Source organism: Mustela erminea, chromosome 17 (genome assembly GCF_009829155.1).
Source record: "Mustela erminea isolate mMusErm1 chromosome 17, mMusErm1.Pri, whole genome shotgun sequence".
NCBI classification, from domain to species: domain Eukaryota; kingdom Metazoa; phylum Chordata; class Mammalia; order Carnivora; family Mustelidae; genus Mustela; species Mustela erminea.
In genome coordinates, this window is record NC_045630.1 from 65,258,527 (window position 1) to 65,282,613 (window position 24,087).

Consider the following 24,087-nt stretch of genomic DNA (forward strand, 5'->3'; position numbering starts at 1 on the left):
AGGAGATGTGGAAGGGCCTTGAACATCAGAACAAGGACCATAAACCTGACCCTTGCCCAAACAGCATGTTTAGATTATTCTAGCAGGACTAATCTGGCAAGGGAGAGATCCGGAGCAGGGAGAACAGGTGGAGATCCTGCAGTTGTGCAAAGTATATAACTCTGGGTGAGTGTAGAGAAGTAAGAGAAGAGAAGGGAAGTGTTTGAGCCTGAACCCGGGGAGCGGGGAGCTGGGGTACTGTACAGGATAAGGCAGGCTGAACCTGGAAATTCAGCTCCATGGACACCTGCGCAAGGTCAGCGACACGTAAATGCAAACATGGCAGGTGGGACCTGCGGAGAGAATGGATTCGGGAATCAGACTAGAAGACGCACGAGTATCCTATCAGAGAATGAGAATAGCAAAAGATCAGGATCTGCTCTGAAAGCCGGCGACCGAAGAGGGAGACAGGAATATATCCCAGCAACCCCACGGAACTGCTCTGCTAGAGCAAGCCTGGCATAAAGCAGATTCCATTAAATACCTGCTACATGAAGGAATGCATTCCCGAATACTAACATGTGATGCCACGTGGGAAGAGCGTGAGCTCGTTGAGTCGAATCTTAATGCAGACCCTGGCCGGCTCACTCACACATAAGCCCTACGGATCTAAAAGTGACAGGGGCGGTTCTTGACTTCACCAACTCACAGCTGATCGACAAGAGTCAGAAAGAAACAGACAAGTGGTCTGCAACGTGGTAAGTGTTGTGACAGATGTGTGTGCAGAGGTGTGGCTCTGACCCCCAGGCTCCCAGAGGCCATCTTCTGTGCTCAGGCCTGAAGGGCCAGGTGGATCAGGAGACCCAGGAGGGGGATTGTGGTGACCTGGAAGTGGAGATATGTCTGGCCGCTCCAACCCGAGGGAAAAACAAGGGCTGGGGTCAGAGGTGAGCGAGCGTCGCGTGTTCAGGGATCTCTAAATGTCTCAGCACATCGAGAGCCCAAATGTGACGTGTTGGATGAGGGGAGAGAACTGGGGTTGGAGCAGATGAGGCCAGAGTGAGAAATCGGGGCCAGATCACAGAGGACCGTGTGTGACATGCTAAAGAGATTGGATTTTATCCTGAAGGTGATGGGAAGCAAATGAAGAATTTTAAGCAGGAAAGAGACATGATCAAATTTGCATTTTAGAAATAGCAACGGCATGGGGGATGGGCTGGAACGAGATGAGGCTGGGCGTGGGGAGAACAATTTAATGGGTTACTGCGGTAGTGAGAAATGGAGGAGGACCTGAGCTCAGCTAAGAGGTGCTGGGCACGTCAGGGGGAGAGACAGCGCGGCAGGCGCGACATCTGATCATTTTCAGGGAGCAAGGGAGAGAAAGGAGGCGAGGGGACTCCCCAGCTCCTGGCTTGGCATCTGGGAGCAGGTGGCAATGGAGAGGAAGGAAAGGAAGAGGGTAAGAGGATGAATATGTATCGACTTCCTTCCACGCTCCCAACGCTGTCTGAGGAACTTTACATATATTCCTTTACGTAATCTTCACAACAAACCTGGCTAGAGGGTATTAACCCCCTTTTTCCAGATTAGAAAACTGAAGTTCAGAGCGTTTAACCCCCCAGGCCATGACCAACACAGATGTTTTTCAGACCCTGGGACGGGCATGTGGGAAAAGGCGAAGAACACGGGTCCACCCTGAACGCTGCTCGCGGTGGAGGTCGGGGGCAGAGCCCAGCAGCTCCCAGCCTCAGTCCTGCTCTGTGGGAGAGACTCTAAGACTGGGAGCACTTCTTTTTCTTTTTTTAAGTTGTATTTAAGTAATCTCTCCACCCCACATGGGACTCAAACTCGTGGGTGCCCCCCACCCCCAGATCAAGAGCTCTTTCATTCTTTGACTGAGCCAACCAGGTGCCCCAAGGCTGGGAGCATTTCTGTCTTTCACTCGGTGCTCAGAGAGGCGGGTCCCCAAGGCAAGAAGAACAAGGCTCAGGATAATCCCCCCGGGGCCCAGGAGAAGGGACAGCCCTGGCCCAGAGCATCTCTCCATCAAACTGGACTACTCCCTGAGCCTGTCACAAGGATCTGGGAGGAGGAAGTCAACCTCCTTTCCCGTGTCTGGGATTGGCCCAGCCTGGTGAGACCGGACTCCCACGGAGCTGGGTCTCAGTGACATCAAATAGGGAAGGAGCACCAAAAGTAATTCAGCTGTCAAGAGCCTGAGTCAGAACTTAAATCTAAGTCCTTATGACTCCAAAACTCAAGCGCTTTCCACTTTCTCATGCTGGGGTAGTCACCAAGTTACGTAATACAGAAGTTAGTGAGGGTTGACAATGGTTTTCATTTTTTTTTTCAGTATTATTAAGATATACTTGACACATAACATCATATAAGTCTGAGATATAGAACCTAATGATTTGATGTAGGTATGTATGGTGAAATGATTCACCTGAACCTGCCCTCAATGTTTTCCTCTGATAATGAGAACTTTTAAGGTCTGCTCTCATAGCCACCTTCAAACATACAACATTGTTAACTAGAGTCACCACGCTCTGTATTACATCCTCAGAATATTTTTATCTTTTAGTTAAGAGTTTATACCTTTTGAGCACTTAAAAAAATATATTTTATTTATTTATTTGCGAGAGAGAGAGCACGAGCAAGAGAGCACAAGCAGGGGGAATGGCAAGTGAAGAGGGAGAAGCAGACTCCCTGCTGAGCAGGGAGCCCAACATGGGGTTCCATTCCAGGACCTTGGGATCATGACCCGAGCGAAGGTAGGTGCTTAACCAACTGAGCCACCCAAGCTCCCCTCCTTTTGACCACTTTCACCCAATCTCCCCACCTCCTCCACCCTCCGCCTCTAGCAACCAAAAATCTGATCTCTGTTTCTATGACTTTGTCTTGGATTCCACTTAAGAAATCACAGTTGTCTTTCTCTGCCTGACTTATTTCGCTTAGCATAATGCCCTCTAGGTCCATCCATGTTGTCACAAACAGCAAGATGTCCTTCTTTTTACGGCTGAATAGTATCCCACTGTGTGTGTGAGTTTGTGTGTTTGCATCTATATCCGTCTCTTGGTGGACACTTAAGCAGTTTTCACATCTTAGCTACTGTAAATAATGCTACAGTGAGCGCAGGGACTCACATATCTGTCCGGGACAGAGGTGTTGTTTGCTTTGGCTATACACCCAGAAACGGAATTGCTGGGTCAGATGGTAGTTCTATTTTTAATTTTTTGAGGAACCTCCATACTGTTTTCCATGGTGGCTGCGAATTTACATTTCCACACACAAGGGTTCCCTTGCTTCACATTCTCGCCACCATTTTTTACCTCTTGTCTTTTTGATGACGGCCCTTCTGACTGGTGCAAGGTGGTATCTCACTGTGGTTTTGATTTGCGTTGCTCTGATGATTAGTGATGCTGAGTACCTTTTCATGTACCTGTGGCCGTTTAAATATTAAATAAATAAATTGGGGAGGAGCCTATTCAGGTCCTTTATTCCTTTTTAATTGGATTATTGGGGGGTGTTGGTTTGGGGTTTTGCTTTTTGCTATTAAGTTTCTTATATACTTTGGATAGGAACCCCTTACTGGATGTGTCCTTTGCAAATATTGTCTCCCATTCTGTAGGTTGCCTTTCCTTTTGCCTTTTTTTTTTTTTAGATTTTATTTATTTATTTGACAGACAGAGATCACAAGTAGGCAGAGCAGCGGCGGGGGTGGGGGGAGCAGGCTCCCTGCTGAGCAGAGAGCCCGATGCGGGGCTTGATCCCAGGACCCCGAGATCATGACCTGAGCTGAAGGCAGAAACCCAACCCACTGAGCCACCCAGGTACCCCTCCTTTTGTTGATGGTTTCTTTTGCTGTGGAGAAGTTTTTCAGTTTGATGTGGTTCTACTTGTATATTTTTTTATTTCATTGTTTGTGCCTTAGGTATTGTACAGCGCCATTTTAAGACCTACCAAATCTGAGATGCGTGTGTGACGTCCAAGTGAATTCAGCTAACAAACTGGTGGGTGTATGCAGAACACCGCCCTCCTCCTGTCATCTCTCCGCCAGGAGATGGTACCCCCATCCACTTAACCCCTCATGCTAGAAATCTGGAGTCACCTGTGACTCCTCTTCCTCTTCCTCAGTATACGCTAGTAGCCACCAAGTTCCAAAGACTGCGCCTCCCATGTATTTCTGAAAACCCTCTCTTCCTCTGCAGCCTCCCGCCGTGCTAGGTCAGGCATAATCTTCTCCCAACGACATTATGGCAAGAGCTCTCTTACTGGTCCCTTTGCCTGGGTCCAGCACCATCAAATCCGTCTTCCAAACAGCCAGCGACCTAAGATTCTTAGAATAAGATCAATCTACCCAGAATAGGTCTGCTCATGTCATTTCTCTGCTTCCTCTTCAAAAGCCTTCTGATGGACTCAAGCTGCTTAGTCTGGGAAACCGGAGGTTCCCCCATGAGCTGGCCCTGCCACATCTCGGCCTGCTAGCCCACCTCTCCAGAATCCTCCCCACCCACCCCCAATCCAAAACGCTGGACTCCAGCAGAGGAGGTTTGTTTGTGGCTCGACCTCACATACACCTTTTTGTATCTGGCTTCTGGAACTTTCTCAGCTTGCACTCTCTGCCTGAACTGCATTTTGTTTTCACCTAGCTCCTCGTGATCCTTTCAAAATCAGCCCAGTTGTCACTCCTCCAGGAAGCCTTTCCTGCCTCCTCCTCAACACCTTCCTGCCAAAGCGGATTAGGTACCCCTCCTCTGTGGTCCCATATGCTCTGTGCACAGCACCATCCTTGATCTGATCATGTTTCTTTATATCTGCACGAAGGTCTGTCTTCCTCACCAGCACACCGAGGTTCTGTAAGGCCAGAAGAGCATCTCGTTCGTCTTTCCATCCCTCCTGTCTACCACATAATAGGTTCTCTGTCAATATTTGTTTTTTTTTTTTTTTTTAAAGATTTTATTTATTTATTTGACATAGAGAGATCACAGTAGGCAGAGAGGCAGGCAGAGAGAGAGAGAGGAGGAAGCAGGCTCCCCGCTGAGCAGAGAGCCCGATGCGGGACTCGATCCCAGGACCCTGAGATCATGACCTGAGCCGAAGGCAGCGGCTTAACCCACTGAGCCACCCAGGCGCCCCAATATTTGTTGATTAAATGAATTAGCACGCATTCTCACAGCCACACTCAGGCGAGCATACCAACAGACACACACACCGACATGTGCTCAGCATCTCCCAAGAAGCAGACCTAAGCACCTGTGTCCTCTGGAACTCTGCTTGCTGCAAAATGTAATAGTTTACACAATCCATTCTGGTTACCTAAACAAGGCTCCGTCTCTTTCCTCGGTCTCTGTTTTTATGACTCCAACCTGCGCGTGGGTTTTAAACTCAAATTTAGGGCAACGTTAATTATAATTGAACTCTTAATGGAAGAAAAAGACAGAACCAGAGAAAGAAAGAAAGAAAGAAAGAAAGAAAGAAAGAAAGAAAGAAAGAAAGAAAGAAAGAAAGAAAGAGAAAGAAAGAAAGAAGCTTATTTCTAGTGAGAAAAGATTGTAGAAGTGCAGAAAGGGCAAACACCTGGGGACATCTGCAGTGAAGACCTTTCAAATTAGAAGACTCAGCTTTGGACTTCATTCCAGCGTGTGTATGATACCAGATTTATCCAACATAGATGTAACCAACATATTGTCCATTCCCAAAATATCCAAATAGCTTTTGAGTTACTTTTTCTGTTCATAGCTATTGGGAGAACAGACACACAGACACACAGAACGACACATAGACACAGACACACACACACACACAACCTCACACCTGCAAAAATATTCTGCAGTGTTGATGGAACACTTAGACAACCCTGCCGAAGACTCCTACTTGTGATTCTTAAACCTATTAATCGGAAGTCTTTCATCTTGGCTGCAGACAGGACAAAGAACATAACTTGTGGGACCCACTGAAAAATGAAAGTGCAGATTCCCTTGTTCAAAAACCATGGAGAATTTCAAGACAGCAATGGCAGAGAATTAAACCAAATCAAAGATCCCTCTAGGCCAGGGTCCTATGTGACTGCACAGGCCCATGCCCATGAAGCCAGCCCAGGGCCAGAGTCCTCAGATCAATCCGAAGCACCAGCTCTAATTTGTTAAGAGGCTGCCCTCATTTCATTCCCAGCCCTCTCAGTGAGGAAGTGTAGACCTCACAAGCTCTTTGCTTGAGCTCTTAATCAGACCCCAGTCTCTCTTTCTCTCTCTCTCTTAAGATTTTTTAATTTACTTGAGAGGTAGAGAGAGCACAAATGGTGGGAGGGACAGAGGGAGAGGGAGAAGCAGGCTTCTCACTGAGCAGGGAGCCCCACAGTGCCTCGATCCCAGGACCTGAGATCATGACCTGAGCCGAAGGCAGACGCTTAACCCACTGAGCCACCCGAGCACCTGTCCCTGATCTGTTTTTAAGAATCTTCCTTTTGGGGAGCCTTGTGCAATTGGGATGCCTGTTCTTACACTATTGTCACACTGCACGTGAAAAAGCTTGTTCTGTCTCTCCTCTCTCTTCCCAGCTTGTCCAAGATCCAGGTTCAAAGGAGGCTTACAGGTCGAGCCTGGAGCTCAGCAGTAGGGAAGATCCCCCTGGGTCTGATGAGCAGCAGTTTCTAGTCATGAGGTCTCTCCCCCACAGGGTCCCTCCTCAGGTGCCAGCAACCTACCTCATGGGCATGCTGGGAACTCCTCCCACCTGGGCCTTTGTCCCGGGTCCAGAGTCTGTGCCCTATCTATGTAGTCACAGAGACCAGCTCTAGTCCTCACATAGCAGAAGTTCCTTGTTTACCAGATACAGAGGGTCATAATCCCTGACTGCAAACGCTGGCAGCTCCAGAGACCAAGGGAAAAGCAGGGGCAGAGTGGCAATCTGGGGAGAAGCAGCCCACACCAGATCCTCGGCCTGCGGGGGACAGGCCTAGGAAGAGCAGGTAGGGGATCTGTTGGGGACCAGAGACTAGAAGCAGTAAGGTGCAGATAATGCAGAGGGTCAGGAAGAGGTCCCCCAGAAGGGGGGAAGAGCGTCCAGGGTGCTAACCCTTCCCACATCCAGGGGCCTGCGACAGCCATCGAAACATCTGAAGCCATGGCCAGTGGAGAGGATGGGCCGAGGAGCTGTGTGGTGTGCGGGGACCGAGCCACAGGCTATCATTTCCACGCCCTGACCTGTGAGGGCTGCAAGGGCTTCTTCAGGTAAGAGCCCCCCACCCCAGGAGAAACCACCTCCCAGACTCCCCACTGCGCAGCCTTTAAGCCGTGGCACATGCCCGAGCTTGTCCACCTACGTTACTCCTGCCTCTCAGAGGCTAACTGCCCTGTGGCTAGCGTGGTACATCTCGTCAACCTCAACACTGCATAAATCAGTGATAGAATAATAGAGGGAAGGCTGCTGTTGGTCGTGTGGACACAGCCCCTTACCCACGACCTGCGAACACCAAGTCAGGGATCCTGTGCCCTGTGCTTGACATGGCGTATATCCTACCCACCCTTAGGGACCCTTGGGCACAGCTCAGATTAGCCCACGTCCCCACAGATCCTTCTAGACCGTGTCATCTCAGCCCCTCATGTAGCCACCTGTTCACTGCCATCTGTGACCACCCTCCCGAAAGTCTGCATCTCTCACAGACGCACAGTCAACAAAAGCACTGGTCTCACCTGCCCCTTTGCTGGAAGATGTGAGGTCAGCAAGGCCCAAAGACGCCACTGCCCAGCCTGCCGGTTGCAGAAATGCCTAGACGCTGGCATGAAGAAGGAAAGTGAGTTGGCCCCCTACCGACACCAGAATCCACGGACGAGGTCGCTCTGCTTTATCCTCGTTCCCAAAGCGTGTTCTCCCCACAAGAAGAGTAAGATTTTGGAAACGAGTCAGATGATGTTTCTATTCTGCTCCTCATCTCTCCTATAGTCCAAGATCTCATGGTCTGGCTCCAACAGACAGCCTCCCGGATTTTATCTCCTGATCTGCCCACCTTGCTCCCTCACTCAGGGCCACACTGATCTCAGTGCCACTCTCAAGCACACCCAGCACCCACCCCTCGGGACTTTTGCCCTTGTCATCCCCTCCACCCAGAATGCTTTCCCTAGATATCCCTACGGCTTGACTTTTGTGTGTCTCACGTATAGCACATGTCACCTAGTAGGTACGTGGTAACTGTTGAAGGAATCATCACGTGCCATTTCTCTGTGCCCCGTAATGAGGCTTTGCTCCTGACAGACGATATCACTGGAGCTCACTCGGCTACAAAGTTACAGTGTCCATGTTTAGCTCTTCTGACTCCCAAGCCCTTGCTTTCTGCTGATAGTGCACTACTCTTCAATATGGACCAGTGCATACTGTAGGAGTCAAAAAATCTTGGCTTGCATCACTTTAGTGTTTTGCGACCTTGGACCTGCCACCGGAATGTAGACCTGTTTATGTGTCTGAAAAATCTGGATAATAACACCTGGCCTGTGTACCCTCTACCCACTGGGTTGTTTCATCCAGTGAGATTTAACCTTGGAACCCTTGCCGTTTAGGGCTATGTAAACAGAAAGTGATGCTTTAGGAACCAAGAGCTCTCCCTCTTCGCTGGTTGCCCAGAAGCCAAACATCTCCCTTCACTGTGACTACTTTATTTTCCAGCCCTCCCCACCCCCCAGTGGTGCCTTGTTTTCCCCAGCGGGGCCTGCGGGGCTGGGGAGAGGGACAGGGATCCCTTACCACTGGGGCCTCTAGGACTCCAGCCAAGCCCAAGGAGGCCCCAGGAATGCCGCTCCCTCCCCACATCCTTCATCACGGGGTACCCGGTGCCCAAGGGCTCCCAGACAGAGGGTGAGGGTGGGGGCTGGCAGAGACAGTGATGCCCTCTGCAGACCTCAGCAGCATCGTCCCTCATCTTCCCCGGGCACAGTGATCCTGTCGGCAGAAGCCCTGGCAGCACGGCGGGCAAAGCAGGCCCAGCGGCGGGCCCGGCAAGTCCCTGCGCAGCTGAGCAAGGAGCAGGAGGAGCTGGTGCGGACACTCCTGGGGGCGCACAGCCGCCACGTGGGCACCATGTTCAACCAGTTCGTGCAGTTCAGGGTGAGCCTTTGCATGGGCTTTGAGCTGAAAGAGGACCAAAAGGGCACCCGAGGTGGCTGCCCGGAGGGAGGGGGCAGCAGTGTGCCACGCCCCAAGACAGAGGACGAGGCTTCTCCAGAACCCCAGCGTCCACAGGCTCCTCGGCCCCGAAGCCCTTCCAAGACAGGGCTGGAGAGACCCCTGGGACTAGGGCCACTCACTCAGGCCCCGATCTCTGCAGCCTCCTGCTCATCTGTTCATCCATCACCAGCGCCTGCCCGTCCCGGTCCCCGAACTGCCCCTGCTCACGCACTTCGCGGAGGTCAACACCTTCATGGTACAGCAAGTCATCAAATTCACCAAGGACGTGCCTCTCTTCCGGTACATGACCTCCCCTTACCTTCCAGGAGGAAAACACGCCAATAAATTATAGTCTCACACACACACACACACACATCCCTAGTCCCTGACCCGCTAACCCTTCCTGATGCCTTTCCAAGCACGGGGTCTTGAATTCCCTCCTTTGGTCTTAAGTATCTCAGCCAGAACCGGGAGCTCCTCTCCCTCTCTAAAAGGCTCTTTCTTGCCTGCTCCCCTCAGGTCCCTGCCCATGGAGGACCAGATCTCCCTGCTCAAGGGAGCAGCGGTCGAAATCTGTCACATCGCACTCAATACCACTTTCTGTCTCCAAACACAAAACTTCCTCTGCGGGCCGCTCTGCTACACGCTGGAAGACGGCGTCCATGGTGAGAGGGGCTGGAGCCGGGGCGGGCGCGCGTCCTTTGCAGTAAGGCCTGTGGCAGTGTGACCGGGAGGATCCTAAGACCAGCATCTCCCACAGCGGGCTTCCAGCAAGACTTTTTAGAGTTGCTCTTTCGCTTTCATGGGACACTGAGACGACTCCAGCTCCAGGAGCCCGAGTACGTGCTCATGGCCGCCATGGCCCTCTTCTCTCCCGGTGAGCATCCCCCAAAGCCCAGAAGCTTCTGCTCCTCCACCCCTGCCCGGACTCCCAGCCCCGGGAATCCCTGCCCGCCCCCACCCATCCTTCCCACCCGCTGTCTTCCAGACAGGCCTGGGGTTACCCGGAGGGCGGAGATCGATCATCTGCAAGAGGTGATGGCATTGACCCTGCAGAGCTACATCAAAGGGCAGCCGCCAAGGCCTGGGGACCGGTATGCGGGAGCCTGGGGGTTAGGAGGCTGCACCCGGGGAAGGCAGGCAAGGGAACCAGAGCTCAGGGGAACGCCTCTGCAGTCCTGTCCTCTGGGAAACCAGGTTCCTTGGGGCACCGAGTCCTTCCCTCGCACCTCAGATGGGTCTGGCATCCAAATCGCTCCTACTGCTGTTTCATCTGATTTTTTCCAGATTTTTTTTTTTATTCAGTAGAGATGCAAAGTCGTAGCTCGCAGGCTCTGTATGATAGCATTCCTGAGACTGACGACACCCATCACCTTACCCGTCCACTCCAGGCTAAAAGCAGCCTTCCAGGATTCTCGTTCGCTCTTCCCTTGGCCCTCCCCTTCCTCTCCATTGGCCCCTTCCTTTAATTTTTCATCCCCTCGCGAAGTTATCACAGTCATTCAGATTCCTGGGCAAAGCCAGGCTCTGGCTCAGCCGTCCATGCTCCGTCCAGGCTCTGAGGTAGGCTCCGCGTGTTCTCACGTGTTCCTCAACGAGCCAGTTTGGCCAGAAGAGGGACGCTTCAGACCACAGAACACATCCACCTTCTAGAACCTGCTCTAGAAGGCCAGATCCATAGATTGCACAGAGCTGCAGTTCTGACCAAGTCTGGGGCTTTCTTCACACTTGGCCCTGAGACCTCTGGATTCAAGAAGGGCAGGGGAGAGAAGACCTCAGGGACCTTGGGAATTTTTGCTAATTTGTCATACCAGAGCATGATCTTCTGTAGTGTTCAGACCTAACCTCACTGAGGGAAGTTCAGGGGAGCAGGACCTCAAGATAAGATTCCCAGCTACCTTAGTTTCCTCTTTCCCTGGTGACCCCACTACCTCCTCCAAAGGTTTCTGTACGCGAAGCTGCTGGGCCTGTTGGCTGAGCTCCGGAGCATTAACAACGCATACGGGTACCAAATCCAGCACATCCAGGGCCTGTCCGCCATGATGCCGCTGCTCCAGGAGATCTGCAGCTGAGGCCCCCGCATGACTCCTTCCACAGCCCATCTGGACACGTTGGACTGGAAAGGGGGAAATGCTGGGGCCAGAGGTCGGGACCGGTAGGAACGGAGCACAGTGGTTGCAATGAAAGACGAAAGCAGTGAACTACCTCTTCATGCAGTCTTGGGGTTGGTGCGGGATGACCACAGGGACAGAGCTGTTCTCTGGGAGCACGGAAGATGGGAAGGAGGAAGCCTCAGGGCTAAGAGGTAAAGAAGCTCCTTCTGGGAATTGGGGGGGGCACTTTCTGAGGTCAAAGATGTAGCCCTTCAGCTCTTCTCTCCCAGCCCTAGACTCGGGGATGGAAAACAGGACAGGGAGCTAATCCCACGCAGCCTGTTCTGCTCTGAAGAGGAAGAAGCTAGGAGCTTTAATTGATAGGAAAACGAAGAAGGGGGATATGAGGGGAGAAAAGTCAGCCAGACACACCCCTTAATCCTTCTCCCTTAGTCCAGAGCCACAAGAGCATGGGAAGAAGACCTTGGAGCTGGTGGCAGAGGTGGGGGCCACACACCATGGCCCCAGCAGCTGCCCCTGTGGCGGCTCCAGTTCTGAGGAGGGCACGGTCCTATCCCCTGCTCTGCTCCTGGGACCCAGAGGTCACCCGGCAAGGTGCGCTCTGGAGAGGGGGCCTAGTCTCTGGCCCTAGGGCACCTGCCTCGGAGGTTCCAGCGTCTGTGAGGGGCAGGCCCTGGGAGCACCTCAGCCCACAGTGATGCTGAAGCCACAGTGGAATCTGTTGCGCCAGTGGTTGAGGAAGGCTCCAAGGGCCAGGGTGACGGGCAAGGGGGGCATCTTCTTCTCCAGCACAGCACCCACACACCAGTTACTGTCCACCAAGCCTGTTGGAGAATAGGATACGCACGAGGTTATTTCACAGGCTTAGAGACGGGGGGCAGGAGCAAGGTCAGAAGGACGCTTGCCTCCTCCCTCTGTCCCCCCAGTCCCTCAGCCCCTCCCAACGCCATCTTAGCAACCCTCACCTCTAAACACCATGTTGGCCTGGGGCAGAGTCAGGTGGTAACCGAAGGAGAAGGTTGTGTCTTGTAGCCTTGTGTTGGCCTCAAATTCCACTCCAACCTGGACCTGAGAACCACGCGCAAGGATGGGAGAAGGATCTGTGTCACTGAGGACCAGAGGAGTCCTGACCGGGGCTCGGCGGAACGGATGCGTGCGCGAAGCATCTGTGTGGCGTGGGTGGGAAGAATCCCAGGGCAGTGGGGCCTGTGGAGGTCTGCAGGGGCACAAGGTCACGACTGGCTTGCTGGGGTGGGGGATTGGCATCGGGAGTCTCACCTGGTCGTTTGCCCTGTGGTAATAGCTTGCATGGGCCCCACCTGACCCCACATTCAGTGTGGCTACCCAGTGCACCGCTGTAAAAACCAAAACGCAGGAGACAAGGAGCGTTACTGTAGCAGGACACAGGCCAGGAACCCCCACCAAGTTCAGCATCTGCCCTCCCTGTCGCTATTCCCCCTCACCCCGTACCCGAGTACTTTCCAGCCAGTGTCAGGATGGCGCCCTCCTCGCCTGGCCGCCGGTGATAAACTAGCTCTCCTCCCAGCACCAGCCGATGGGTGAGGCTCTGCAGGAAGTGAGCCACCATGATCACTGTGGGGAGACACGGAGACATTCGCGGGGACAGCCTCCAGGCCCAAGCACTTTCTAATCCCTCAACAGTACGGAGGAGGAGGAGACAGAGCCAACATCAGCAAGTGAGCAGCCAAGATCCAAAGCACCCCGTCCCAGTTCCTCACCCGATTCCCCAATCAGGTCAGGATTCCCTAGGGTCAGAGTGGCTGTGTAGTCATCTCCCCGGTACTCGCCATCAAACTGCCACGTCAGGAACTTGGCTTGCTGAGTCTGGGTAGGCAGAACAAGGAGTAGAGCCTCCCCCTCCCACCCCGCATGATCACTCCAGCCCTGCTCCTGCCCTGGGAGCCCCCCCGCCAGCGCAGCACACTCAGGGAGAAAGGGGAAATGCTTCAGCGGACGGCGGCAGGAACCATGGGTCACCTGGAAGACAGCCTTGGCTCGGAGCCGCTCTGCCAAGAGGAGCAGGACCTGGGCGTTGAGGCTGCCACTGCTGTCCATATCCCCCACCACAGTGGGGAACACCTGTTGAAGAGGGTACGCGGCTCGGCTGAGCTGGGGGCACGCTCAGCTTCCGTCCAACCGGCCAGGGTTTCTTTAGCAGTACCCAGCGCCCCCTAGTGGAGCCACAGAGACAGGCTCCGGCTCCTCACCCAAACGTTTCCCCCACTCTCTCCCGTCGGAGGAAACACAGAGGCAGGTGCCCCGCACTCTCTTCCCTGTAACACACTCCTACTCCTCCTCCTCTAGTCCCGAGTCCTGGGTGGGCTTTTCCCCATAACACCCGCTTTCCTCCTCCTCTAGACCTGAGATCCGGGTGGGCTTTTAGGGAGATGACCCGGGTGTGAGGACTACTCACCTCGGCGGGGCTCAGTTGCCAGTCTCCTGCATAGGCCGCATGGAGGTGATACCCGGGCAAGCCCAGGGCACTCATGTGCACGGTGTGAGCCACCTGAGGAAAGAGAAGTCCGTGGAGGAGGAAAATGTTCCCACCCACCTCAACCCCGTTCCACTCCTCTCCTCCTCCCCACCAGAAGGCCTTGCAAGAATCCCCAACATTCCAACATACACAGAGGGTCGCCGAAACTAAAAGCAACAAGTCCCACAGGCGAGGGAAGTAAGGAGAGCCCCACATCCTCCCTCATTCGTCCCACGGAGCCTGGTGAAGGCTTGAGTACAAAGGCAAGGAGGAGAGATAGGCAGGGAGGATCTTAAGGAGGGCCAGAGAAGTGGGAGCACCTGGAAATGGCTGCTCAGAACCTTGTTGACAACGAGCTTCACTCCCTCCATCTGTGCTGGGAACACATCTGAAGGGGGTGGAGGGGAGGGGAAGCGGAGGAATGAGCACAGACAAGGAACCCCTACCCCAAGACGTAGTCTCCCCTTTCTATCCTATTGAAAGCACTTTGGAGGAACTGACCTCCTTTCAAGTCCTACCACGAAATGTTCCACTCCATGTGGGCACCTGATCCTCCCTGAGGCTGGATGCCCCAGCTGCCTTCTCCCCTTTCCTGCTCCCATCACTGGACACCCAGCATTCGAGACCCTCCCCTCCTCTGCCCCTTCAATGTGAGACACCCAAATGCCAAGTTCTCACCTTTGCATAGCCGGTGCAGCTCATCGAAGCTCCCAGGGTTGGGCAGAGGCTCCTCTCGCCGGGGGCTCCGGCGGGGCAAAGCCCCCATCGGTGCCAGGCCCAGTGTGTTCCCCATTTCAGTCCAGAGAACAGGGGAGGGGCCGGGGTTAGCCTGAGAAAGGACGCTATTGCTCCCTCTACCCCGCACGGGTCCCACCCCCCATCATCCGACTCCCCAGTCCCAGAAACTTCCACATGGTCCGATGCTAGACCTGGAACAGGAAGAGCAGGGAGAGGGCACCGGTGGGGAGACTGAACCCCAGGCACACTCCCGTCCCATCTTTGATTCTTCACCCCACCTGTCACCCCGTCCCTTCCCCCATTATCTAATCCTAGCTCCCATCACAGACCTCACCCAGCTTCCCAGTCTTCCCGTTCTTCATTCCTAGACCCCAAGGCGAGACTGGCAATGAAGCAATAGTCCTTACCGTCTCAGACTATCATGCTGCCCCTTTTTCCCCGGCACACCCCGGTCATCTTGATGGGGGCAGCCATCTTGAGTAATGGCAGGACTGCGGCTTCACGCTGCATTCTCAGCGTGGTCATGAGCGCCATCTTGGAACCGGGCAAAAAAAAGACATCAAAGACCCGACCCTCCCTTGATTGGGCCCCGCCCAGAAGAGTTTAAAAAAAAAAAAAACAAAAAACCTGCCTCCGTCTCCCAGGGGCCAATGGGAGAGAAGGAAGCAAAGGAGTGGCAGAGTCGGGTCCAGAGAGCTCCAACCCAGGCACTGCAGAGGCGGGCGGGGCTTGATTGGTAGATGGCCTGAGGTCGCCCGGCCTCAAGAAGGTCGGGAAGACGCTGGGAACGTCCTAGACGACAGAGGGAGCGTCTTGGAGCTTGGGCTGATGCAAGTCCTTTCGCGGGACAGCCTGGAGGCCTCCGTTTTGTGAAGGGTGGCAGAGGGAATGATTGTGAATACTGCGTTGGAACCCTGGTTCTTATGGCTCCTAGGTGCCCCTACCTCGAACCCCTTAGGGACTTCTCACAGCCCCCCCACAGTACACAGCACACAACCTCCAGATGGGTACTACTCGCAAGTACAGCCCTCCCCATGGAGACGCGGAGGTCTACACCTCTCCAAATTCACCTTCTAGTTTCTTGGTGGATTGGGAGTGGGTGAGAGTTTGGGGTAGAGGAGCAGGACTTGCAGCCTTCGTTCTAGCAGGATGATTCGGTGAAGCAACTGCCCCCATTGACTAACCCTTCCGTCATTGCTCAGGCAAATAAAATCTGGGAATATGGACTCTGCCTCCCAAACGCACTCCATTCCAGAACCAGGGACAGTCAATGGGGGTGTCCTTCAAATACTAAGCACTCCAGAGGAATAACTGAAGATGGAGTAAGATTTTTTTTGGCCCAGGGTCACTTCCCTCACTAGCCCTCACACCCCCATCTCCGTTTCTCAAGAATGTTCTGTGTATGGAGTGCTTGGGTGACTCAGTGGGTTAAGCCTCTACCTTTGGCTCAGGTCGTGGTCCCAGGGTCCTGGGATTGAGCCCCACATCAGGCTCTCTGCTCAGCAGGAGGCCTGCTTCTGCCTGCTCTCTTCCTACATGGGGTCTCTTTCTCTGTCAAATAAATAAAATCGTTTAAAAAAAAATGTTCTATGTACACTTTGAGGGCAAAAGGGTAAAAGATACAAATGCTTCAGGTATCTGTTTAGGTGATTTCACGCAAATGCCTTGTGCTTGGGGGTTGTACCTTTGTCGTCCCTCACAGGCAGAGCTGGCGCTGGGGCTGGGGCCTCGGTCAGAGGGATGCTCTGGCCCCGTTGACTCACACTGGCTGACCATCACCTTAGAATGACCAGGTAATCCAGTGACCAGGGAACTTCAGCGCTTATCCTTGGTAGAAGACTCTCATTCACTTCCTTTCTTGCCAGGGCCCACCATTTGGGAAGGGAAAGGCAGAGGCTACTTTCTGAATTTGTTTTATTGGAGGTAGGATCTACACGTTTATCAGCACTCAAGAGGGTTATTCTGGGCTCTCGTGTTTTCTCCCTCATCTCATTACACATTAACTGAAAGCAGGACAGATTCAATCACACTTGCCCTCTGACCCTAACCCTTATTCTCCTGTCGCCTCGGGCATGACAATTCGTGAGGGTAAGAGGATGGTGAAAAGAAATTAAGAGACAAAGAGATGCGGGCAGGAGGAGCCCTGAGGAGGATGTCCAACAGTGCTGATTTTACTCCACATCTTACGAGCATTTATAAGGCAGACCACAAGAGAAGGAATAATACATCAGTATCTAGTCAGTTCCTATAACAAGTCTTACATTAACTACAAACAAATCTCGTGATGCCAGGTAATCACAGCTAATGCCATTAGCTACAAGAAGTTACAGTCAACCATGGAGTGGATTATGGGAAGTACAGGAACAACAAGGACCAACGAAGAATTCAGGACCCAGACCACATTTGTTCCCTTCGATAGGGAGAGCGTGTGGGAAGTCACGTAGGCAAGCGCGCGACACATAGCACAGACCCTTTCTCAGTGTTACTCAACTTTCCTGTCCTTAACCCCTTATCAAGGCGGCTGGACTTTAAAGGAGACACAAGTCAGGGCCTGGTTTGATCCACGACTCCAACCTTGCGGTGCCGTGGCCTCCAACATTCTCCTAATCCTCGTTCGCCTGCCCCCTGACCCCGATTTCATTCCTTTCCCCTTTGTTCTGTTCCCCAATACCTCTCTGCCAAGCTGCAGTGAAGGGGGTAGGGCTGGGAGATGAAATCTGGCCACAGTGGGACAAAGTTACCAAGGGCTGAGGGTTTGACATGTCAGGGCTTTCTGGAAGAAAACTAGGAATCCTGCTTCCTGCAGCATTCAAATCCAAAGAGTGCCAGCCCCAGACCCCGAAGGAGCGAGTGTCAGTAAGCCCGAAGAATGCCCCCTTGGCCTCCGCCCACTAAGACCCACACCCATGCCTCCCGCCTCCATCACCATGATCTCCCACATTCTTGTCGTCTCCTCCCCCATTTCTTCAACTTGTTTACTCCAAAGTGGCCCTGTCCCATGGGGCCTTTCCACAGTCCTATCACCTGACAGGGGGGTGGGGAAGCAGAAATGTATACAGCCCCATCTCCTCAGCCAGGCCAGACACAGCAAGGACCGAGACGCTGACCAGGTAGGGTAAGGAAATGAGTGGTGTGGCCAGGATCCAGTGAGGACACGGTTTTAACTGTGGGAAGGGAGCGAAACGGGTCAGAGTGGGCACCTAGGTAGGAGTCTCTGGAGAGGGGCTGAAACTCATTCCTCCCGCACTCCCAACTGCTTCCAGGCCACCATCCCCACTGTTACCACCATGAAGCTGCTTGCTCTGACTCTGCTGCTCCTCGCCATCTGTAACCTTGAAGGTGGGTATCGTAGGGAAAGGGGTCCCAAGAAGGAGAAGGTTCTAGGGTTCCTGGCTTCCCATCTGTCAGTGCTCCTAGCAAGAGCAAGATCACTCCCTCTCAAAGGTTCAGAGAGCTCCTCCAAAGACCTGGAGCTGGGAACCTGTTTGGAGAGGGGGCTGGGAGTGGGGGCTGGCTACCAACAGAGACCTGGCCTTCTGCCAGGTCCCTGTTGGGGACCCAGCTGATGAGCTCTGTGTGTGTTGTGTGCATGTATGCGCAGGGGCTCTTGTTAGGAGACAGGCGGAGGAGCCAGATCTGCAGAGCCTAATCTCTCAGTACTTCGAGATGGTGGCCACCTATGGCAAGAACCTGGTGGAGAAGGTCAAGGACCCAGAGTTGCAGGCCCATGCCAAGTAAGGCTCAGTGAAAGGGGCTCGGGGAGCACACCCAGCTGGTGTGGTCAGTGGAGCGTGTGACTCTTGATCTCCGGGTTGTGAGTTTGGGCCCCACACTGGGTGCAGAGATTGCTAAAAAATAAAATCTTTAAAAAAAAGAAAAGAGAAGAGAAAAGAAAGAAAGGGGATCGCGGCCCAGGGAGCTTTAGAGAGAAAGAAGGGAAGCTGGGAGATTGCTGGAGCTCGAGGGTGGGGGTTGGAGAGGATGAGGTTTAAGTTGGAGAGATGAATTCCTGCACCACGTCGTAGACCCACAGACCTCTTGGACAGATAGGGCCTGCGGGAACTAGGCTTCAAATTTTTATCTCTAGGGTCTGTTCCTCTACTGGATGGAGGGCTTGCCTCTCCTCCTGTTACCCTAACAGGATGGCCCAGGCCCTAGAGTCTGGGGAGCTGGGTCTCACCTCCCAGCACCAGTGAGTCCCCTGCCAGTGCCTAGGGTCTCTCCCACTGACCACTAATCCTTCGATTACACAGGGCTTATTTTGAGAACACACAGGAGAAGCTAATGCCCCTGGTCCAGAAGGTCGGAGCTGACCTGATCGACTACTTGAGCAATTTCATGGACTTCAAAAAACGGCCTGTCACCCAGTGAGGCATCCAGACCATGGTCATCTATCCCCAGCTGGCCACTAGAACACCCACCGGTCCAGTCTAGAGTGCTCTCCCCTACATGCTCCTTGTTTTCTACAATAAATATTGAAGGAGTCAGGTGTGAACCTTGTGCTTGGGAGGACCGAGAGAGGAACGGGTATCAGTGAGGGCAGGACCAAGAGGCCTGCTCCTGCTAGGGGAGGGGTTTGGTGTGCGGAATGAAGGGAGGGATGAAGCGACAGCTGGTGGAAACAATAGGGGGGTGGTGTCTATGATTCTTCTTCATGCCCAAATCATCTTTCCCGAGCCTGGGATCTATCTGCTTGGCACAGAGGCTTAGCCTGTGCACTACACAAGGGACAGTGAAAGGCAGGAAAGTTTCATAAACCGAGTCCCTAGACTACTGGAGGTCACAGAAAAGGAGGGCACCCCCACCTCCAGAACTTCCTCTCGATCATTCTATGAAGAGGAAAAGGCTTCCCATAAATGAACCCCGAGGTGTCACCTGAGACCCTGGCTTCCCTTCTGAGCCAGGGGAATACCATGCTTCCCCCCATCCTACAGAAAAGATAGAATTCGCTTTTCTTGCCCCAAAAGTGCTCAAACCCTCCTTCCATTTAAAATCTCTCACCTAGACCCCCTGGCTAGGGAACACCCATTTCGAACCTCACCCCTTATAGAACCAGCCAGGTGATCAGGTCTGAAACTCACAGACATGACGGTTAGCTCGGGGCCAGACGGGTCTCCTGGACTAAATCAAAATGGGATGGAAATCAGGCTGGGTTGATGTGGGAGACTCACAATACCAACGTGGGGCGCGAAGAAGACGAGGCATTTTCCAGTAACTTGGTTCCCACTCCACACTTGAAGCAGTTACCTCTGGACCCTGGCTCATCACTCAGAGCTCATCTGAAATCACTGCTTCCCAGGCACCGGACAGGGCTCCCAATTTCCTCCGTGTATCAGTCTTCGTCTGGCCTTCAAGGGCCTCACCATGCATAGTGACATTCTTCCCTTTCTTCTCCAGTTTCTGTTTTTCTCTCATGCGGAAAGATGTGTGGGGACAAAGAGCTCAGTCTGTCCCTTGCAAGATGCCCTTGAACAGGTTAATTAATTTCAAAGAGCCAGATCTTCCTCCCGGGGTTGGCGAGCAGATACAACTGTGCAAGAGAGGCGGGAAACATAGTGGAGGGTTTCAGTCGCTGTGCAGGGCTAAGACTTACCCAGCTCGGGTGGGTACTCAGGACCCATTCTGCCGCGGCTGCAGAATTGGGAGGTAGAACCTGCGGCATCTGATGCGATGCAGATACCACAGGAAATCCCGGCTCCTGGCCGAGCAGGAAATAGGACAGGCATGGACCTGACCCGGGGCGATTCCTTAGCCACCCACCCTGGCATGTGGAGCTCGTCTCCCATCCAGAGGCCTTTTGTTCCCCTTTGCCTTTCCCACCTCCAGCCCTCATCGGGCCCTCTGAGGTTCCTCCTGCCCGCAGAAACCACTGAAAACTCGAGTTCCCATAAACCCTTCCATCAGGAGCATCACACAAGTCTTCAACACGCCATCTGCTCTCAGCTACGCTAATGTCCAGATGCGTGCCTACTGTGCGCTGTCCCCACGCTGTTCCCTGACCCTCCCTCTGGTCCGAATTGGTCACTGTTTGGGGTGGAACAGCCAGGCTACTCCACGGCCCAACCTCAGTCCAGTTGCCACACACGGAAAGCCAAGCTGGGTGCAGACGTCATTTCTTAGGTTCCGCGGTTTCTGAACGTGCCTGGACACCTGACATGCGCTCCCTGGTCCAGCTCCATGCCGCTGGACCCGGGGCCGACGGTCTCATACCTGGCCCAGCCACAGGCAGCTTTCACTCCTCGACCAAGCAGCCTCGCCCTGAAGTCTACCAGACCGTGAGCTCTGTGAGGTCAGGAGCTCGTTACTCCAAACGGCGTGGTCAGTCCCCGGCCTAGCGCCTCGTAGAGGCTGAATAAAGATATGATGTGATAAAGATATGATAAATAGACGAATAGAGTCCAGATTCTGACGGCTTTATTGGTGATGCTCTCTTTCCGCTGTTGAGTGGGAGTGGGAGACAGGAGAGGGGTGGGGAACGGCAGTGAGATCAGAATATACACGTTAATGGTTAGCGTCTGAGCAGAAGTCTGGTGGGGAGGAAGACCCACCAGTGTCCAATCATGGGGGACATAGCATCATTTCAGAGGTAAGGTCGGCGGGCACTAGCGGGGGACGTATGTCATGTCAACCATGGGGGTTAGGAAGAGAGCGAGGAGGGAAGGACGTGGCCGGGGACATCTATTCTCAAGTTACTGGGATGGTTTCTCATGCTTCAGGGTCTCGTACATCTCCTGGTTCCGGGTGCTCAGGCCCTGGAGGTGAAGGTCAGAGGATGGTCAGGGCTTGTGCACACTGCAGGCCCCCTGTCGGGCCCCCTATAGACCCTATGTCTTTCAAAGATCACACGAAAACCCACTCTCTCCTGTTGACTTCCCCAGACTGGGGTGGGGGAAGGCAGGTTCACTCACCGTGTAAATGCCGTCTGATTTCTGCAGAAGCAAAAGGGACAAGGCATTAGACACGCACGCCTCCTTCAGGGTCCCTCAGCCTCTTCTTCCCCACCCAGCGAGGTATGTGCCTGGGACTGGCCAGACACTGGGGCCAGAGGGCACTCATGTGAGGACTCTGGGGCATGAATGCCCGTTTGCCGGAAGGGCTACAAATGCGCATACACGCCGCATACTCAGGGTCACCCTCCGCTCTCCCTCATCACCTGCTGAGTATTTTACTTGGGGCTTGGCTAGGTGGCAGGGTGCGCAGGGGTGGGGGGGGCGACCTTGGACAGTGGGAGTCTGTAGCAGTGACACCCAGGCGTGGAAGGGGCCATACCTCGTGGCTGGCTGTGGCTGCCTTCCGCACCTGGATCTGGAGCAGGGGAGAGAGGTCATCGGTAAGGGCGAAGGTAGAGGCCCAGCCCCACCCCACGCCCAACTTCACGGGGATCCCCAGTTATTCCCTCTCCTCAAAGCCAAGCCGGCCCCGTCCCCCGGCCTTACCTTAAGTCGGCAGTAGAGAAGGGTGAGGACGATACCGTACAAAAACAGGATGGCATCCAGGATATAGCAGAGCTGAGGCTCTCCCAGGGCGGCTGAGGGGACAGAGGGTGCCCTCAGGGTCAGGGGCGTCGGGGAGGTTCCGGCGCTCGGAGGACCGAACCGGCAGGTGGGACCGGGCCTGGCGGGGAATCTCCCGGGAGACACACTTGGTCTTCCTCTCTGGATCCTATTTTTCTGGGATTTCCCCCTTCTCTCTCACCCTGGGGCAGGGCTGGGACAGGAAGTGTGGGGTGTTCTGCCTGCTGCGATGGAACCTACAGGCGCTGAGAGCCGAGGAGGGAGCCCCCCTCAGCCCTCCCCGCCCCCGCCCGGGGCCCCCAGGCCTCTGCTTTCCACCCTGTCGGTTCCTCAGGCCCCAGTGAGCACTTCACAGCCCTCAAGGGACTCATTTGAGTTCACTCTGCGAAGACCAAAACCTCAGCCCAGAGGGGTAGGGTGAGGGACAGGCAGCGACAAATTTCACTGAAGAAACCACAGGAGTGTCTCTGCCGGGTCCTGTGACCTGTGGCGGAGGGCTGGACAGGAAGGATGTGAACCGAGCGGGGGGAGCCAAGGACCCGGTTATCGGTCATCTCTGGGCCTCCGCCCGGTCTCTGGCCCGCTAGAGTGGGCGCAAAAATGGAACAGGGGTCTGCTTCCCTGGGCCTCACGGATCCCGGTGGCCGGACGGCGCGCGGCGGGGGGAGAGGCTCTGCCCGGGCCCCGGGGGGGGGGGTGGGGGATGACCACAAGCCCGATCCCAGCCCCAGGCACTCTGCCCTGTTACTCACTCACTCTGGGCCGGAGAGGAAGTTTTATGCAACTTAAAAAATCAAATAGGTTGTGAGCCCCAGCCGCAGTCTGCCCTGAGTCCCTTTCTGAAGGGCTCACCGGCACGTGGCCGACGCTGGGTGGTACTTCTGGTGCCGACGCTCTTTCCCACAACATTGCATAAATCGAAAAACTACCGGGTGGGGGTCGGTGGGGGGGGAAACATCATTATCGCCATTTTACCAAGGATGAACGGCAGGCTCGGAAAAGCTAAGTAATTCCTTCAGGGCCAGAAGGCTCAGGGACAGAGCCGGAGCTCAAAACCAGGCTTTCTGCTTTCGGCGCTTCTGTCCGGACCTTTCTGCCTCGGTGCCCCCGCTCTTCTCCCCTGGTGGCAGCAGGTTGGCACCTCCAGTCCTGCCAGTCCTGCCCTCCACCTCACAGCTGGGCTGCCGGACTCCCTTTCCATTTCCCACCTCCCTGGAGGTTCACGAACCCCCCCATCTCCCCAGCCCCCAGCTGCAACCCCCGTCAAAATGCAAACACACAGCCAGGCCCCAGGCAGCCAGAAGCGACAGTGTAGAAACCGAGTGCCTGGAGCCTCAGAGCCTCTGAGACCTGCCCGGGTCTGTCTCCATTTCTTGGCTGGCGCTCAGGCCTCTAGAACCGGGCACTGCAAGCTGCCTCCCCGGCCCTCACAGCAGCTGTTGGCAGAGTGGCCTGGGCTGGTGACGACCCCTGGAAGCAGGTACCAGGTCCACTTTGACCATCCTTGTCTCACTGCCAAGCCGGACACAACAGGCTCCCTCTTTCCTAGGGGGGCTTTATGAATTCGTCGCCCAGTCTGAGATCAGCTCCCAGCGGGCCAGCCCAAAGGCACCACACAGGAAACGCTGATCATGGGAAAAGAAGCTTCTCCCCAGGCTGGCTTTTCATGTCATACCTCCCCTGCCCAACTGAAGCCTTCCCCGTGATCAACCCTGAAAAAGTGAGGAGACGTGAAAGCAGGGAACTAGGACTCTTGTGCCCTGACAGGGACCAGAGGGGACCATCCTCAAGGTCTTAGGGTCCATCTGAGCCCGGCGCCCACCTGCCAGCCTTTTCCCGTCTTCCCCTGCCTTGGCCCTCAGACGCAAGCCCTTGGCTCTCACCCTAGGCCCAGCCCGTGGGCCCACGCCCACTCTCTCACCTGCTTGTTCAACCAGGAGGAGCAGGAGCAAGACCACTGCAGGGACCATCTTGGGCGGGGGCTGAAGGGCCGCGAGCCGGCGATCGGACGCTCTGGCACTGCGCAGCTGTGCTCAGCGGCTCCCTGACCACAGAGTTCCCCCCCTTCCTGCCCCGCCTTCCCCCAGCT

At 54.5% G+C, this 24,087-nt stretch overlaps 4 protein-coding genes across 8 annotated transcripts; 2 read left to right on the forward strand and 2 right to left on the reverse strand.

The window, feature by feature from the left end:
- Window positions 1-6,759: 6,759 nt before the first annotated feature.
- Window positions 6,760-11,339, forward strand: NR1I3 (nuclear receptor subfamily 1 group I member 3). 3 transcript variants are annotated; one of them, XM_032317994.1, is made up of 9 exons: window positions 6,762-6,949; window positions 7,072-7,211; window positions 7,644-7,774; window positions 8,909-9,078; window positions 9,299-9,438; window positions 9,658-9,803; window positions 9,899-10,015; window positions 10,127-10,232; window positions 11,081-11,339. In XM_032317994.1, the coding sequence occupies exons 2-9, from the start codon at window positions 7,105-7,107 to the stop codon at window positions 11,208-11,210; spliced, it is 1,047 nt and encodes a 348-aa protein (XP_032173885.1). In that variant the 5' UTR covers window positions 6,762-6,949; window positions 7,072-7,104; the 3' UTR covers window positions 11,211-11,339. The 3 variants fall into 3 exon arrangements, with proteins under 3 accessions (XP_032173887.1, XP_032173885.1, XP_032173886.1); XM_032317995.1 differs by having other exon boundaries at window positions 9,329-9,438; XM_032317996.1 differs by lacking the exon at window positions 10,127-10,232 and having other exon boundaries at window positions 6,760-6,949.
- A 242-nt stretch (window positions 11,340-11,581) lies between these two features.
- On the reverse strand, window positions 11,582-20,787 carry TOMM40L (translocase of outer mitochondrial membrane 40 like). 3 transcript variants are annotated; one of them, XM_032318003.1, is made up of 11 exons: window positions 19,656-20,787; window positions 14,892-15,018; window positions 14,425-14,675; window positions 14,067-14,134; window positions 13,687-13,779; window positions 13,251-13,352; window positions 12,992-13,097; window positions 12,723-12,845; window positions 12,531-12,607; window positions 12,218-12,320; window positions 11,582-12,076 (listed from the first exon to the last, which is right to left on the reverse strand). In XM_032318003.1, exons 3-11 carry the CDS (start codon window positions 14,537-14,539, stop codon window positions 11,937-11,939), a joined length of 927 nt encoding a protein of 308 aa, XP_032173894.1. In that variant the 5' UTR covers window positions 14,540-14,675; window positions 14,892-15,018; window positions 19,656-20,787; the 3' UTR covers window positions 11,582-11,936. The 3 variants fall into 3 exon arrangements, with proteins under 3 accessions (XP_032173894.1, XP_032173893.1, XP_032173895.1); XM_032318002.1 differs by lacking the exon at window positions 19,656-20,787 and having other exon boundaries at window positions 14,892-15,055; XM_032318004.1 differs by lacking the exon at window positions 19,656-20,787 and having other exon boundaries at window positions 14,425-14,575; window positions 14,892-15,054.
- Window positions 17,576-18,945, forward strand: APOA2 (apolipoprotein A2). Its single transcript, XM_032318011.1, has 4 exons — window positions 17,576-17,594; window positions 17,748-17,823; window positions 18,086-18,218; window positions 18,738-18,945. Exons 2-4 carry the CDS (start codon window positions 17,772-17,774, stop codon window positions 18,853-18,855), a joined length of 303 nt encoding a protein of 100 aa, XP_032173902.1. The 5' UTR covers window positions 17,576-17,594; window positions 17,748-17,771; the 3' UTR covers window positions 18,856-18,945.
- A 94-nt stretch (window positions 20,788-20,881) lies between the features above and the next one.
- On the reverse strand, window positions 20,882-24,062 carry FCER1G (Fc fragment of IgE receptor Ig). The gene is made up of 5 exons (XM_032318012.1): window positions 23,920-24,062; window positions 21,921-22,012; window positions 21,754-21,789; window positions 21,393-21,413; window positions 20,882-21,236 (listed from the first exon to the last, which is right to left on the reverse strand). Exons 1-5 carry the CDS (start codon window positions 23,966-23,968, stop codon window positions 21,174-21,176), a joined length of 261 nt encoding a protein of 86 aa, XP_032173903.1. The 5' UTR covers window positions 23,969-24,062; the 3' UTR covers window positions 20,882-21,173.
- Between the last annotated feature and the right edge of the window lie 25 nt (window positions 24,063-24,087).

Coding starts and splice junctions, on each gene's coding strand:
- TOMM40L (XM_032318003.1), bottom strand. CDS start 14,539: ATGGGGAACACACTGGGCCTGGCACCGATGGGGGCTTTGCCCCGCCGG. Junction 14,135..14,424: donor GCTGCACCGGCTATGCAAAG/GTGAGAACTTGG, acceptor CACCCCCTTCAG/ATGTGTTCCCAGCACAGATG. Junction 13,098..13,250: donor GAGCCAAGGCTGTCTTCCAG/GTGACCCATGGT, acceptor CTGCCTACCCAG/ACTCAGCAAGCCAAGTTCCT.
- NR1I3 (XM_032317994.1), top strand. CDS start 7,105: ATGGCCAGTGGAGAGGATGGGCCGAGGAGCTGTGTGGTGTGCGGGGAC. Junction 7,775..8,908: donor CGCTGGCATGAAGAAGGAAA/GTGAGTTGGCCC, acceptor CCCCGGGCACAG/TGATCCTGTCGGCAGAAGCC. Junction 9,079..9,298: donor ACCAGTTCGTGCAGTTCAGG/GTGAGCCTTTGC, acceptor CGATCTCTGCAG/CCTCCTGCTCATCTGTTCAT.
- FCER1G (XM_032318012.1), bottom strand. CDS start 23,968: ATGGTCCCTGCAGTGGTCTTGCTCCTGCTCCTCCTGGTTGAACAAGCA. Junction 22,013..23,919: donor CCTCCTGGTTGAACAAGCAG/GTGAGAGAGTGG, acceptor CTGTCCCCTCAG/CCGCCCTGGGAGAGCCTCAG. Junction 21,237..21,392: donor AATCAGACGGCATTTACACG/GTGAGTGAACCT, acceptor CTTCACCTCCAG/GGCCTGAGCACCCGGAACCA.
- APOA2 (XM_032318011.1), top strand. CDS start 17,772: ATGAAGCTGCTTGCTCTGACTCTGCTGCTCCTCGCCATCTGTAACCTT. Junction 17,824..18,085: donor CGCCATCTGTAACCTTGAAG/GTGGGTATCGTA, acceptor ATGTATGCGCAG/GGGCTCTTGTTAGGAGACAG. Junction 18,219..18,737: donor GAGTTGCAGGCCCATGCCAA/GTAAGGCTCAGT, acceptor TCGATTACACAG/GGCTTATTTTGAGAACACAC.